At 42.4% G+C, this 15,563-nt stretch overlaps 1 protein-coding gene across 1 annotated transcript in view; it reads left to right on the forward strand.

Moving 5' to 3' along the window:
* The window catches only part of GLB1 (galactosidase beta 1), a 102,012-nt gene that overhangs the window by 67,241 nt on the left and 19,208 nt on the right, over positions 1-15,563 (forward strand). Inside the window, exons 11-15 of the mRNA XM_079113986.1 lie at positions 2,653-2,727; positions 5,427-5,516; positions 8,712-8,822; positions 11,039-11,170; positions 12,596-12,850. Of these exons, the coding sequence (XP_078970112.1) occupies positions 2,653-2,727; positions 5,427-5,516; positions 8,712-8,822; positions 11,039-11,170; positions 12,596-12,850 (663 nt within the window). The remainder of the gene's footprint in view (positions 1-2,652; positions 2,728-5,426; positions 5,517-8,711; positions 8,823-11,038; positions 11,171-12,595; positions 12,851-15,563) is intronic.

The raw sequence follows: 15,563 nt of genomic DNA on the forward strand, positions 1-15,563 counted from the left end.
TGCCAAACTGATGGTGAATACATCAGATAAACACTGTTTTGTGGTACCAGTGGTTCTAAGCATCAGGTAGTGGGGCGTTCTTTCTAATAAGTTGAACTTGATGCGGCATAATTTATAAACGAACCAGCTATGCCTGCTTTTGAGGAGCCCATAGTCACTATAATAAATCTGAGCCAAATCTTTCAAAAAGGCTTTTTTCCTTATAGAAGGAAAAATAATATATGTGTGTGTGTGTGTGTGCACATGCAGGCACACGTTGAATGAGCTAAGGGAGATTTAAAATGTTTTGCCAATAAAATGAATGTGTGTCTCTAGGTACAGAATATGACATATGTTAAACATTTAAATATAAACATATTTAATTTCTTAGATATGTTACTTGGGTAGTAATTTGCTTAGATTTGAATGCAAGGCTACTTAACCAGATTTAGGCCTGGTGATAGTTCATTGGATCAAGACTGAGAAATACTGTGTTTTTAAAATTTGTTAAAAAATTTCCATTCTTAAAAATATGGGCTGGACATGGTGCCACACACCTGCAATCCCAATGGCTCGGGAGTCTGAGGCAGGAGGATTGTGAGTTCAAAGCCAGCCTTGGCAATAGCTAAGCAACTCAGACCCTGTCTCTAAATAAAATACAAAGTAGGGTTGGGGATTTGGCTCAGTGGTTGAGTGTCCCTGAGTTCAATCCCAGGTAATACCCCCCAAAATAAATAAATAAATAAATAAAAATAAAAATATGGACCTTCTTAAAAAAGTGAAGGGCTAGGGATGTAGCCCAGTGGTAAAACCCTCCTGTGTTAAGTCCTCAGCATCAAAATAAAAAAAGACGAAAATATGTGGAAAAAAACAGAACCATTATTTTCAAGTGTACCATTAATGCAAATGTATTTTCATTAATTTTCACTGTCCCTTGTGAAAAAAAGTTTAATTTGCTTTTGTAAGATTTATTACATTTACATCCCAGAGAAACTGTGCCAAATAAAGTGAAATAAAAATGTGTTACAAAAGGAAATGCATATAACATTAACACACTTATCAAGAAAATACTTTTGAGTTTATTTAATTATATTTGAATTTTTAAAATTTTATTTAAAGGAAACAGCCCTAAAGCAAAGACTTTCTAGATTATATCCGACTCCCTGTTAAATTGCCCTGAAAAAACCTTGCTGTGTCACAGAGCTGGACAGTTATAGATAGAATGATTAGGCAGATGCTGATACCTTCTTTTTGCTTTATCACTGAATTTTAATGGACCAAGGATAGCCAGCTATTTGAGCACGACCATAAACCCCACCTACAATAGGAAAGAGGACAAGATGAAATAGACAAAAAATGACCCCAGAGACAACAGAGAATTCAAGGGATAAGAGAGATCTTAAGTAAAAGCTCTCCTTTCTGAAGGATATATCCTTGTCTCTTTCTGAGAATATATTGTATCCATAAAATAAGAATGGAATGCTCTGAAAAATGTAGCCACTAGAGAACAAGGAGTTCATGCAAATTAAAAATAATTTCTTAGAACCAGAAGATAGAGATGAAAAATGGGGGGGGGGAAGAGGTAAGATATATAAAGGAACAATCTAGAATGTCCATCTTGTTACTTTGAAAAAGTGGCCAGTGTGGTGATGCACACCTGTAATCCCAGTGAACCAGGAGGCTGAGGTGGGAGGATCATGAGTTGAAGGTCAACCTGGGCAACTCAATGAGACCCTATCAAAATAAAAATTTAAAAAGGGATAGGCATGTTATTCCGTAGCAGCGTAATAGAGTACTCATTTCCCAGAACTGACCCTGCTGCCTTACACAAGAAAAAATCCAAATTTAAAGAAAAGTTGCAAGAGCAAAATACTACTACAAAGAACATCAGAACGTTCCCCACCCATGTTTACTTACATCAGTATTTCTATTTTCTTTATCATGTTTGTTCATTCTCCTTCCCCCGCCACCCCAGGTGTGGGTTCTAAACCACTGGAGGATTGCACACATCATGAGCCTTTACCCCTAAATACTTTAGTATATATTTCTGTAAGAATCTGTAGAAAGCTAGGCATGATGGCACAGGCTGGGCATCCCAGAGACTCCAGGGTCCGAGGCAGAAGGATCCCAGGTTTGAAACCAGCTTCAGCAACTTAGTGAGACCCTATTTCAAAATAAAAAATAAAAGGGCTGGGGATGTGACTCAGTGGCTAAGTGCCCCTGGATTTAATCCCTGGTACCAAAAAAAGTAGAAATATTCTCTCATAAAACTGCAGTCCATTTAACATTGCCACACAACTGCAATCTACCACTAAGATGAATGGTTTTTCTCACTGCAGGCTCTCTCCCTTCAGATTCTGCTTCGACACATGTCTTTGTCCTTTTCTTTCCTCACTCCCCATCATCTGCTATTGACCCTCATTCTCTCTTGATTTTTCAGTCTTGTTCTAGGACTATTTGGAGATCAATTCCCAGAGCTTCAAATACAGACACACACTTCCTCTACCTGATACTCTTTGGGAAGAAATCTTTGGTTCCTTTGCCTTTCCAAAAAAATCACTAACACTGTTGTTTGGGTCTTCCACCTGCCCTTTGAAAAAATGAGTTTTATGGGTTGGTGTCTGAAGGGTTTAATAGCTCTTCTTTCCTCTCTTCTCCCTCTCCGGCATGCAGTTTGAAGACGTACCCGAAGGTCCTATCCCTCCATCCACACCAAAGTTTGCCTATGGAAAAGTTGCTCTGAAAAAGGTAAGAAAATTAAATAAGAAGCGTTGAAAGTCAGACAGGAATAAGAAAGTGCAATTGAGCCACAGTGAGTGAAAGTGCCATGTTGGGGAACGGTGTCGTTATTTTTCTGTGAATTTGTTTTCCACGAGCCCGATGGGGTAGGTGATGTTTCTTGGGAAATGGAGCAATGGAAGATGAGAAGATAGGTGTGCGTGTTGACAGGATATGTGCGTAAGGCATAAACAGGAGGCGCGGGCGTTCTTAGATCAGCTCATTCTGGCTCAACCATCAGCTGTCAAAAGCAGTGCCCGCAGCCCTTGTGGAAATGTCATGCCACCTCATTACTCTGGGTGGCTCTTTACTATAATTCACTCTTTTTTAAAGGAGTTGCCCTGAACCACAGGAATTTTAATAAGTCTCTGCCCTAAATTACCCACACTCCTCCTTCTCAAAACCATGTCCTAACTTAAAGGTGTATTGGTAAATAGGACATCAGGGAAAAAGACTAGAAATTAATCCTAAGTAAAAATTAAAGTTCTTTTATTCTAGGGAGAGAAGAAAAGGTTTTATTTAATCATCAGAAGGTGTGACGTAAGCCAAAGTCAGTTTGTTTTGACCCTCTCTGCCTTTAGGTTTTCCCCTTATAATCCCTAACTCCTACCTGTGTTCACTCACAAGAAAAAAAAATGAAGTTACTTATTTCTTAAGAAACTTGAGATTCTAAAATAGCATCGTAACTTTTTATCTTGAAGCAAAATGCCAAACATGATTGTATAATTTTTCCGTTCAAGAAGCCCTTTGACACTCTGGTTGGTGAATTGAGCTCTTGTGACATTTTCCACCTAGTGTCAGATACATGTGCTACATTCTACAAAGAATGCGGTCTCTGTCTCTGATAGGAATCTCTCTTTAGATTAATCAGACTTTAATCACACTTGCAAAGGGAGCACCTTCTACTTGTTCGTTGCTATAGCTACTTAAGGAAAAGATTGGTCGGTTGGTTTTAGAGCCATGAAAATTAGGCAACGGAAAATAACTGCAAATGTTTAAGATGACAATATTGCTTTAAAAGCAAAACAAAACAAAAGAAAAAAAAAAAAAAAAAACCTAGTTTAATCCCAAAAGCACATTTGTTTATCATGAAGGAAAATTGTGTGACGTGACTTTTCATTGTGCACAATTTAAGGTTAGCAAGTTGGTGTATGACTAAATGAAATTTACGTAGAATATAATTTATATAGAATAAAATAACACAAGTTGTATTGCTTTAGTTATCCACATGGGTAAGCATCCATGTGAGTAGCCAACTTGATGAACTTGTCATTGAGGTTATTTTCCTAGGGCGCAGGGCACAGTGGCACACACCTGTAATCCCAGCAGCTCAGGAGGCTGAAGCAGGAGACTTACAAGTTCAAGGCCAGCCTCAGCAACTTAGTGAGGACCTAAGCAACTTAGTGAGACCCTGTCTCAAAATTTAAAAATAGGCTTTAAAAAAAATGTGGCTTAGTGGTAAAAGTTCCTCTGGGTTCAATCCCCAGTATGAAAAAAAAAAAAAAAAATTCCCTCAATGCTGCATATCAGCAAGAAATCATAGAAAGAGGTTGTAAATTCCTAACCAGTATCATGCAGTAGAAAAGCTTGGGTTTTGGAGCTAAACAGAACTACAAATCCTGGCTCTGCCATTGCTTATGTGAGCTCTCTGAGTCTCCGCTGTCCCATCTAATACAGGACAGCCATACCTGCCTCATGGGGCAACTGTGAAATCTAATGAAGTAGTGGCTATAAAATGCTCCATCTCGTCCAAAGGATGTAGGCATGCAGTGACTGGGAGCTGTTCTTTTTGGTGGTGGTATTGCATCAGAATAAATATCCTGGATTGCAGGAACACACAATCCCTTGGAGTGAATAAGATAAATGTTTATCGTGTGTACTGAGTGCCAGGCAGGGGGAGTGAGCACAGTTCATATCTTACCCTGAGGGACCTGCCAGTCTGGCAAGGAAGACAAAGATAAGCAACTGAGGGTTGACACAGGCTGGAACACTTGCTGCCTACAAGCTCAGGGGAGGGCGAAGTAACTCTGAGATAGTTATTGCAAGCTGGCATAATAATAGCATATCTAATTTTAGCATAATTTGCCTCTAGTTACTATCTTTACTTCACAGTTTTATCAATGTTGTTGTAGAAAGCTTTACAAAGAATGCAGCCTCAGAACTTTGGTTTTCATTCGTTTTATGGCCTTTTACAGCCAGCTCTGAGCACGTTGTGTATCTGAATGGGCGTGTTTAAAACTCTTGTAGGATTACTATCATTTAACCAGGCACAGTGGCGCGTGTCTGTAATCCCGGTGACTCAGGAGGTGGAGGGAGAAGGATCACGAGTTCGAGGTTGGCCTCAGTGATTTAGGGAGACCCGATCTCAAAATAAAAAGGGCTGGAGATGTAGCTCAGTGGTAAAGTACCCCTGGGTTCAATCCCCAATACCAAAAAAAAAAATGAAAAAAAAAAAAAGAAAAGATTACCATTGTTTACATCTTCATCAAGAGTTGAGGAGTGGATAGAGGACTGGAGGTAACTGGGAAGCAGTAGTGAATTTGGAATTTGACTTGGTTTTATTGAGGGGTTTGGTCAAAGCTACTCAGGTCTTTGACAATTTGGACAAAATGTTATTGTGATTACCAGCGACGGGCAACTGAGTGAATGCTGCTGTTGTTTCTTTTCAGTTAAAGACAGTGGAGGCAGCTCTGGACATCTTGTGTCCTGGTGGACCCATAGAAAGCCTTTATCCCTTGACATTTACGCAGGTGAAACAGGTAGGCCTTCAGAGGTAATGCTTTATCTTTTTTCTACTGGCAAAACTGTGCCTTCTGCCTTGTGCTTGTTCTGAGTTCAGGGGCCAAAATGCTGAGTAAGTCAGAGCCCAGGAAAGCAAACCCTGGGTTTCCAGCTCTTGGGCTTTGAGCACTGCACTGTGGGCTGATCTTTCTACACAGGGGCCTGACCTTTTAATATGTTTACTTCCCAGTCCTTTTTTTATCACTCACGTTGGAAGTAGCTCAAGCTGCTTCAGCATACTCCTGTACAAGTCATACACTGAGTTCATCGGCTGGTCCACTGAATCCTTATTTCTAGGCATCAGTGGAGAACCCTTGTTTTAATACCCCAGGAAGTTATTTGTTCTGAATTAGCCCAAAGGCGTAGGTTCTGTGTTCTTGGTAGCTGGGTTTCTAGAGCTTCTTTTCTTGCTTTTGGAGCACATCTTCTTGTTAGTGTGTGTATATTTGTATGTGTTGAATCTCCAGGCACTGCCTCATCTTATTTCTTTTTAAGAAGTTTTCTCCAACTTTTTATTTCTGACCAACAAACACCTGTGTACTTTTTTGTTGAGATTCACCAGTTGGGAGCAGTTGTTTCGCTTGCTTTGTTTTTCTTTCCATGCGTGTACATAGTCAACAGCTTTTCTTTTTTTTAAATCATGTTTATCTGCATCACCTTTAAATAGTGCAGCATTTTTTTTTAAAGAAAGAGGACATTTTCCTATATGACCACAGTACAGTGATCATACTTAGTAAATTTTTTTTCCACACTGAGGTAATTTAACACTGATACCATCCTGTTATCTAAATACATTCTCTATTCAAGTGTCCCTGAGCATCCCAGTAATCTCCCTTTTAATTTTTAATCTAATTTCCCATCTATGATCTCACATTTCATTTAGTTATAATGTCTCTTTAGTTTTTTGGTTTTTGTTTTTTTTTTTTTTTTTTTTTTTTCATCTAAAACTGTTCCTAGGTCTCTCTCTCTCAACACTGACGTTTTTGAAGAGTTCTGGCTAATCGTAGGCTGTGCCTCACCAATTAGATTCAGTAAAATGGTTTTGTCATGAGCACAATGGAGGTGACCTGTCCTTCTTAGGGCAGGATATCAGGATGGCATCAGTTTGTCCCTTGTTGCTGTGTTAAAATTGATTGCTTGGTTAGGATCTCAGCCCCATTTTTTGAAATATTGGTTACTGAGTCTTCCTTTCTGATTTGTGTGTGTGTGTGTGTGTGTGTGTGTGTGTGTGAAGATTGCCTTCTGGAAGAAATCTGAACAGTCAGGTGACATAAAAACAGCATATCTAATCTTAGTATATTTGCCTCCAGTTACTATTATTACACTTGTGATTTTATGTCAACAAGTTTTATTTCATGGTCAAGAAAGTGGATAATTGGGCTGAGGAGATAGTTGAGTTGGTAGAGTGCCTGCCTCACAAGCACAAGGCCCTGGGTTCAATCCCCAGCACCACAAAAAAAAAAAAAAAAGAAAAAAAAGAAAGAAAGAAAGAAAAGAAAAGAAAGTGGATAATTAAGCTGGGTGCAGTGGCTCAGGCCTGTAATCCCAGCTACTCAGGAGACTGAGGCAAGAGGATTGTAAGATCAAGTCCAGCCTCAGCAACTCAGTGAGACCCTGCCTCAAACTAAAAAGGAAAATAAAAAGTACTGGAGGTTTACCTCAGCGGTAGAGCACTCCTGGGTGCAATCCCTGGCACCAAAACTAATATATTTTTTTTTTAAGTTAATTTTTTAATTAACATTGGATTGGGTTCTGTCTTCAGTTGTAGCACACAGTAGCAGTACATCTGTGTTCTTGTCTATAAAATAGAACTTGCAGGCTGGGAATGTGGCTCAGTGATGGAGCACTTGCCTAGCATGCCCAAGACCCTGGGTTCAATTCCCAACACCGCAAAAAAAAAAAAGTAAAAACAAAAAAAACAAACAAAACCAGCAAGCAGAACTTGCCTTCACTCAGAGCACCATGGGACACTCCAGGCTTGGAGTCTGGAGAGTGACCTCCAGGTTAACATATAAACACTTGCACCCAGGGTTCTTTCTCAGACACTCTGCTTTAGAATTGGGTGGAGCTCCCTGGGTCCTGGATCTTTCAGGTCTGGGGTGAGCCCGCAGAACATTTATTTTCAGAGAAACCATGGGGCGCACAGGCTGCAGAAGAGGGGCCTTGCCCTGTGCCTCAGCCACACCTGTGCGAGGAACAGCCCAGTTTCCGCTCCCTCCTGGAAGCCCTGTGCACAGTTTTTTCTCAGCCTCTGCTTTAGTACCCACCACTTTGGTGAGTCTCCAAACAAGATGAAGACAGAGATTTGGTGTCTAGGGGCAGGTGCTCTTGTGCTTGAAGTCACGGGTCCATCCTGCAGTACAGGAAAGTGGATTAACGTTTTCCTCAACTCCCGCAAATCGCCTTTCCACTTCAGGCCCTTGAATTAGGGGACTTTTTGTCTTTTCCGTGCTAGATTTCTATTTGGTTTCTCATTCATAACTCAGGATTCTTGTCCCAGCATGCTTTGGTTAATGTCCACAGCAAGAAGCAAATAGGCAAAATCAATAACCATAATTCCGTGGACTCTGAGGCCGATGGTCTAAGGTGTTTCTTTAGGACCAGGGATGTCAAAATAACTTCTGACTTAGCAAAGTCACAACCTGAGTTTCTCAAAACCCTCTGCCCCTGTTGCTCCACTAATAGTTTCAAATTGAGTCTTGTTTTGTGTGTTAGAGCAGATATAGCCCAAGAACCTGGAAAATATTTTATTGTGCAGAATTTCATCTCTTGGTTTTGTTGGTACTTGTTTATCTTGTTTGTTTTGTTGTTGGTGGTTTTTTCATAGTTTTGTTTTTTTGAGTTAACAGCAGCAACTTTTGACATCGATGATCCAATCCCCTGAGTCACTCTGGGCAAATGACTTAACCTGCCCAGGGTCCAGTCCCCCGTTATGGGAGAGGGGTGCTTCATGAGATGCTCTGCAGTTTCGTGATGCTGAGTTTTAGGACCATTGTTCTAAGATCTAAAAATCTGAGCTACTTCTCTTCTTGCAGATTGAATTTTGCTGGGGGTGGGGGAAACTCTTCATTCCATATGGTTTTTGAAAATATCACTTAAATACAAGTGAAAACAGGTTCTTGTTAAATGAACAGCAAGTGTGATGCATTTTTCTTAAATCCATTTCTAACCAGTATTTTGGGTTCGTGCTGTACCGAACAACACTCCCCCAAGACTGTAGCAACTCGTCCCTCTACGCTCCCAAGGATGGAGTCCACGATCGGGCCTATGTCTCAGTGAATGGGGTAAGAATCCTCTCTGCGTGGTCCCAGCTGGGGAACCTGTAGTCTGCACCTGTTAACATGGCCATTGAGGCCTTTAGTCTCTCAGCCTCTGCCTCTCCGCTTGATGCCTTTTAATTGTGCCCCTTGCTTGCTGAGGGGGCCTTGCACATGCCCCATCTGCCTAGAATGCACCCCACATCTTTCTGAGGGCTATGCTCAAAGTCCAATCCTCGGGCAGGCCTTTCGTGGCCTCTTCAGCCCAAGGTCATCCTTCTCTGTCTGACCCCAGCGTGTGGCCCAGGCCTTTAAGGACAGGATCCATTTCCAGTTCAGTTTTCTACATGCCGTGATACAAAGTTCATTGAATTTGGATCCTCAACTTGAATGTGAGAAATTATATTCTGACTTAACTTTATAACTTAAAGGCACCAAGAACACTGTTTCATAACAAAACACAGATACATTTTAATGTGACTCTTCCTCTCATTGAAACAGTCATATGAAAGAGCACATAAAATGATTTTGCTAACAAAGGAAAATGGTTCAGAAGGTTTTAAATTAAGGCTGGCACAGTGGCACACACCCATAATCTCCCAACTCAGGAGGTTGAGGCAAGAGATTGCAAGTTGGAGGCCAGCCTCAGGCAACTTAGCAAGACCCTGTCACAAAATTAACAAGTGCTAGGGATATAGCTCAGTGAGATTAAATTCCTGAAATCACAAAAAACAAAAACAAAAACACTTTTTTTTAAATAAAATATTTCCTTTTTTTTTTTTTTTTTTTTGAGAGCATAAAATTGCCATTATTTGCAGATGATATGATGGTCCTAGAAAATGCTTAGGAATTGTGTTCATCAGATTTTCATTGCTAAAATATTTCCATTTGTAATTGGTATGAATTGCAGTGGGAACAAGTTTCTAAGACATTGTGCTGTGCTTAACGATTCTTTCTTGGCTTCCAATTGAGAAGTTGTCTTAGTGAATTGTGATCAGTGTAATATAAGTTTTTTTTAAAAAACTTGAACAACTTTTTTTTTGAAATTTTTAGTTTTTTAATTTATTTATATGTGGTGCTGAGGATTGAACCCAGTGCCTCATGCATGCTAGACAAGTGCTCTACCACTGAGCCATGACCCCAGCTCTGAACAACCTTTTAAAAAATTAGGAATATGTTAGATAAAAGTATCTATTGTTTTCCTTCATTCTGTTATATAATTTTCGTGGTTAATGCATCATATCAAGTATTTTGAGGTGAGACTACTCCACCTAACTCTCTGATTTTATCTCTGTTATCTGATTTTGCCTCATATCTCCATGTTGTTTAGAAGCTTTTCTTTATTACAGACTGTTGTGCTGTGAAAACACAAAGCAATTTCTCTAGTAGGAATCTTCCCCTGGTATTTGCCTCCATACTGCTTCCTTTAAAAATAAATGCACAGCCAGGCATGATGGGGCATGCCTACAATCCCAGCAGCTCAGGAGACTGAGGCAGGAGGATTGTGAGTTCAAAGCCAGCCTCAGCCACTTATCAAGGTCCTGAGCAACTCAGCGAGACCCTGTCTCTAGATAAAATATTCCAAAAAGCTGGGAATGTGACTCAGTGGTTAAGCACCCCTGGATTCAATCCCCAACACCAAAAACTAAAAATTTAAAATGTAAAAAATAAAAATAAAAATAGATGCAGAGTAAAACATTCCAAAGCAGGAAGGTGGGTTAACATATCCTCAGCTCCTCCAAATCACGTCTCTGCTTCAGGCCCTAGAAGCAGGGGACTTTTCTGTTCCCTGCTGGATTTCTCTTTGGATTCATTTTGATATTTCAGGAGACCAGCCTAGCCCTTTCCATGCTCAGAGCTGTGTCTGGAGATTTCCCTATTCAGGAAGGAGTGACTTAGGGACATGTGGCCACTTGGCTAGTTTGGGTTAAGGGCTATCAAAGCACTCTCAACAAGTCTGGTGACACTTCAAGGCAGGAGAATGAGAGAATGAGTAAGAGAATATGCAGGCTGAGGCAGGAGGATCACCAAATTTGAGGCCCTAAGCAACATAGTGAGACTGTCTCTAAATAAAATACAAAAAAGGTCTGGGGATGCTCAGGGATAAGGCACTTCTGGGTTTAATACCTGGTACCAAAAGGGGGGCGGGCACAGGAGAATGAGTGCTAAATCAACTCAGCAAACTGCCTCTTCACTGGTCTTTTTATCTTCTATTCAGTGCTCTTTTGACTTTGAACTTACAGGTCCCCCAAGGAATCCTTGAGCGAAACAGTATGATCCCTCTGAATATAACAGGGAAAGCTGGAGCCACCCTGGACCTCCTGGTGGAGAACATGGGGCGTGTGAACTACGGCAGTTATATCAATGATTCTAAGGTGGGACAACCACACGGTCAGGTCTGAGGCTCAAGGGTTGACAGGACTGTGTCTAAGCAGTCAGAAAAAGTTATTATATGTCCATTTAAAAGCTCACATATACATTCTTTCAATCTTAATAACAAAGGGGCAGATTTGAATTTTTTTGTATTCAAGGAATACAGGGTAATATTGACACATTGTGAAATGATCCCCACCATCAGGCTAGTGAAGGTCATAGAAGCCCTTTGAAAGAGTACACCCAGTTTGCCAAGTTTGATGAGTGAAACACCCTGATTTGTTTTGCAGCCTAGGAGATGACTTATTTTGAAGAACTCTTTGCCTCTGCAAGTGATGAGAAAGTTGAGCTTTGCAAACAGAACCCTTCCCTTGTATTTGAGTTTAGTCATAATGTAGAAAGAAACGGAAGGAGGAAGCCACTCTGCTGTGCTTCTTCCTTTGCTTTGAAAACCCACCTGGCTCACCAGAGGCACCCCCCTGCCAACAAAGCTGGCTTAGCCTTTGGTCATTTTTGCTGCGTAGACTTGGATGGTCCATCCATGCCAAACTCACATTATGGGATGTCTTTTCCCTTGCTGCACCTTCCTTGCCTCTAGCCTCTGTTGTTTACTGTGTCTAGATGTCTAGTCCAAAAAAGTCTTTCTTAAAAATATTTCTAGATCATTATCCAGCAAACTTTTAAAGCTTGCACAGAACCCTACAAGGTGCTTCAGTGGGTGCAGGCTGCCCCTTTGGTGGCTCGCCATCAGCTAGAGGAGGGAAGACTCATTGAAGGCACTGTGGTACCACCCAGTCTAGGACAGGAGAGGGGGCTGGAGCTCCTTTCTGATCCTCCTGGGGGCAGCTCAGAGGTCAAGCAGTTGCATACTTAGGGACCCGTGTGTGGGCAGCCTGTCTCCAGGATGCATGTCTCTCTTACTATCCTCCTGTTCAGGCTGCAATCCCCGGGCTTCCTGCCTGGCTCTCTCATGAGCCTCACTGACGTGTGGAGTGAAATAAGACTCTGTTACAGAGTCTCTGTATCTCCAGTACCCAGCAAAGAGCCTGGCACACAGCCACTTGCTTAATGTTTGTTGAATCACTAATGGGCAGTTGAGACCTGGTATGGGATCCCCCTGAGAATGGAGGAGTTCCCACCTGAAAAACTGGGAATGAGAAGTAAGATGAGCCCTGAGCGTAAACTACTGCCACAGCTGCCCCCACCCCATCCCCTGTGAATCCCGTCCTGAGATGTACCACCGTCGTCATTACCGTTGACACATGCTCGTTTGTCTCGTCCATGCTGTTTGGACGTACCTGGAGTTTGAGATGCATTACCATTGCGGTCTGTACCCCAGTTTGCTTTGCGCAAGAATTCACAAGAATTCACCGCCTGAAGCCTTGCCCCTTCCCTCCCCCTCTCATGGTGCTGTTTCTCCTTTGCAGGGTTTGGTTTCTAACCTGACCCTCAACTCCAGTATCCTCACAAACTGGACAATCTTCCCACTGGACACCGAGGATGCAGTGCGCAGCCGCCTGGGGGCCTGGGGTGACCAGGGCGCTGGCTGCCACAACAAGGACTGCGCTGGCAGCTCATCCAACTACATGCTGCCAGCCTTTTATGTGGGCAACTTCTCCATCCCCAGCGGCATCCCTGACTTGCCCCAGGACACCTTCATCCAGTTTTCTGGATGGACCAAGGTATGTGTCTTCATGGGAAGAGTTTGGATTCAGGCCTCTGAGATCTGGTTTGAGAAAGAATCAGAAGAGCTATTAATGAAATACTGTGTTTCCATTGAGGGGGTGGGGTTTCTGTGTGTGTTTATTCTTTCCGCCGGAATGGATTGGGACAACTCTTTAGGGATTTGTGACCAGCTTGGAGGAGCCCCATCTGCCCTGTATTCACTGGCTGAGAACTTCTCAGTGAGTGGCACCTTTCCTGCCTATTCTGTGCTTATGAGGAGAACCTCCTTACCCTAAGGAAATTCTGGTCCAGGAAAAAGGGTGACTCTCTCCAGGAGAGTCTGCTTTTATTTCCTCCAGGCCAAACTCAATCCTCTCAGAACCCTACCACCTCCTACACCCTTTCAGGCAGCCCACACCTCTAGGACTTCTGCCATTATCTGAATCATCCTCACGTCATCCCTGTCCATTTGACCTTCCCTAATTCTTTGAAGACATTGGTATATCTTCCTTCACTCAAGCCCTGTTTTCATCCTAGATGAATTTACCATCACTCAGTCACTCAATACATCTTTCTTCAGTGGCTGCTATGTACCCCAGGCTTGGACCAGGCACTTGATATCCATTAGTGAATACAACCACATGTGACCTTTGCCCTCACGGAACTTTCAGTGTAGTAGAGTATAGTCCTGAAGGAACTGACCACTCAAATTAAATGGTAAAACTGCAGTTGTGGTGGATGCTATGGTGACATATGTGATTGATAATAATTGGGGCCTGTGACCTTGTTGGGGGAATCAGGGAAGCCTTCCCTAAGAAAATGGTAATTGAAGCTAGACACAGTGGCCCATGCTTGTAATCCCAGCGGCTCCAGGCTGAGGCAGGAGAATCATGAGTTCAAAGCCAGCCTCAGCAACTTAGTGAGACCCCATTTCTAAATAAAAAATTAAAAGGCCTGGGGGTGTGGTTCAGTGGTTAAGCACCCCTGGGTTCAATCCCTGGTTTAAAAAAAAAAAAAAAAAAAAGTGGTAATTGATAGAGATGAATGAGAAGAATTAACATAGCCAGAAGGAGAGGGACCTGTGTTCCAGAGAGAGGGAACAGCATGTGCAAGGCCATGTGGTTGGAGAGGAAAATGGCAAGAAGGAAAAATAGAGACCAGAGTGGGACAGACCTCATGGGCCATCTCAAAGTTTTGTCTTTAGGCTGAGAACCAATGACGTAGGAGAGGGACATGATATGACTGATGTGGCAAGCCCCTCCAGCCCCACTGTGCTGAGTGGTTGGGTGAGGGACTTGAGGATTCAAGGAAATCGTCTGGCAGGCTGGACCGTAGGCTGTTGGGAGACTGGAATGGCGATGGGTGGCTAAGACGGAAGTGACATCTGCCATTTGAGAGACGTTTAAAATTAGATAGATGATATGGATTCGAGGGTTTAGAAAGAGGATATGTCTTAGATGACTTGGGTTCCAGGCTTGAACAAGGCAGATGTTGCCATTTACTGAAAGAGGCATCAGAAAAGGACTTGGGCTGGTATAGGGCTGGGGGGATCCTGAGTTTGGATTTGGTCAACTTGACTTTGAGGGGTTTAGTCCATTGGTGCTTTTTTTTGTTGTTGCTTTTGGTACCGGGGTTTGAAACCAGGGCTGAAGCACTGAGCCACATTCCCAGTCCTTTTTGTATTTTATTTAAAGACATGGTCTTGCTGAGTTGCCAAGAGCCTCACTAAGTTGCTGAGGCTGGCTTTGAACTGGATCCTCCTACCTCAGCGAGGACTTGGTTCCTCATAGAGAGCACCTTCTCACATGGTGGAAGGAGCAAGGGAGTTCTTGAGGGTCTTTTATACGTACATTGATTCCGTCCAGGAGGGCTCCACTTTCAAGCGCTAATCACCTCCACCTCCAGAAGGCTCCATCTCCAAATAACACCTTGGGGGTTAGGATTCCAACATGGGAATTTGGGAGAGGACACAGATACTCAGATCATGGCAGGGGCCTTTAAGAACAGTTTAGAGAAGATTCGGGAGGGGAGCGACTGGATCTGTGTATTGGGAATTCAAAGGAGGGATCTGGGCTGGGAATACATGTAAAAAATCCTGTGCATATAAATGATCCGTTGAAGACACGGAATGAATGAGATTCCCTGAGGAGAGAGGATAGGGAAGGAAGAAAAGACCTAAGGCAGATCTTTGAGGCACCCAAACATGACAGAACGAAGAGGAGAGACCAGAGGAGGAGGAGGAAAGCCAATGTTTATGCTCCTGAGGGACAAGTGAGGTGACAACAGACACATTGCTGCTGGACTTGGCAACAAGGAAGGAAGTCCCTGGGAACCTTAGTGCGGCTCCAGGGGCAAGAAGCATCTGGAAGCCAGACTGCATTCTGCTGAAGAACGTAGTGTAAGAAATGAGCACGTGAACACCCACGCTCAGACACGTTCTTTGAGAAATTTCACCCTAAAGCAAAAGAGGAAGACGGAAAAAAAAAAAATAGCTGGAGAAGACGAGAGCAAAAAAGGTACATGGTGTATGTCAAATAAATGACCTTTTCTATTTTTTTTTGCTTTTCAAAAAAATCTCAGCGAGGGGCTGGGGATATAGCTCAGTCGGTAGAGTGCTTGCCTCGCAAGCCCAAGGCCCTGGGTTCAAATCCCCATCCCTGCAAAAACACAAAAAAACAAAAAAATCTCAGCAAAATGTATTTTCATTATCATTGTATTTGAAATATTTCC

The sequence above is a fragment of the Sciurus vulgaris genome (assembly GCF_902686455.1).
Source record: "Sciurus vulgaris genome assembly, chromosome: 16".
NCBI lineage: Eukaryota > Metazoa > Chordata > Mammalia > Rodentia > Sciuridae > Sciurus > Sciurus vulgaris.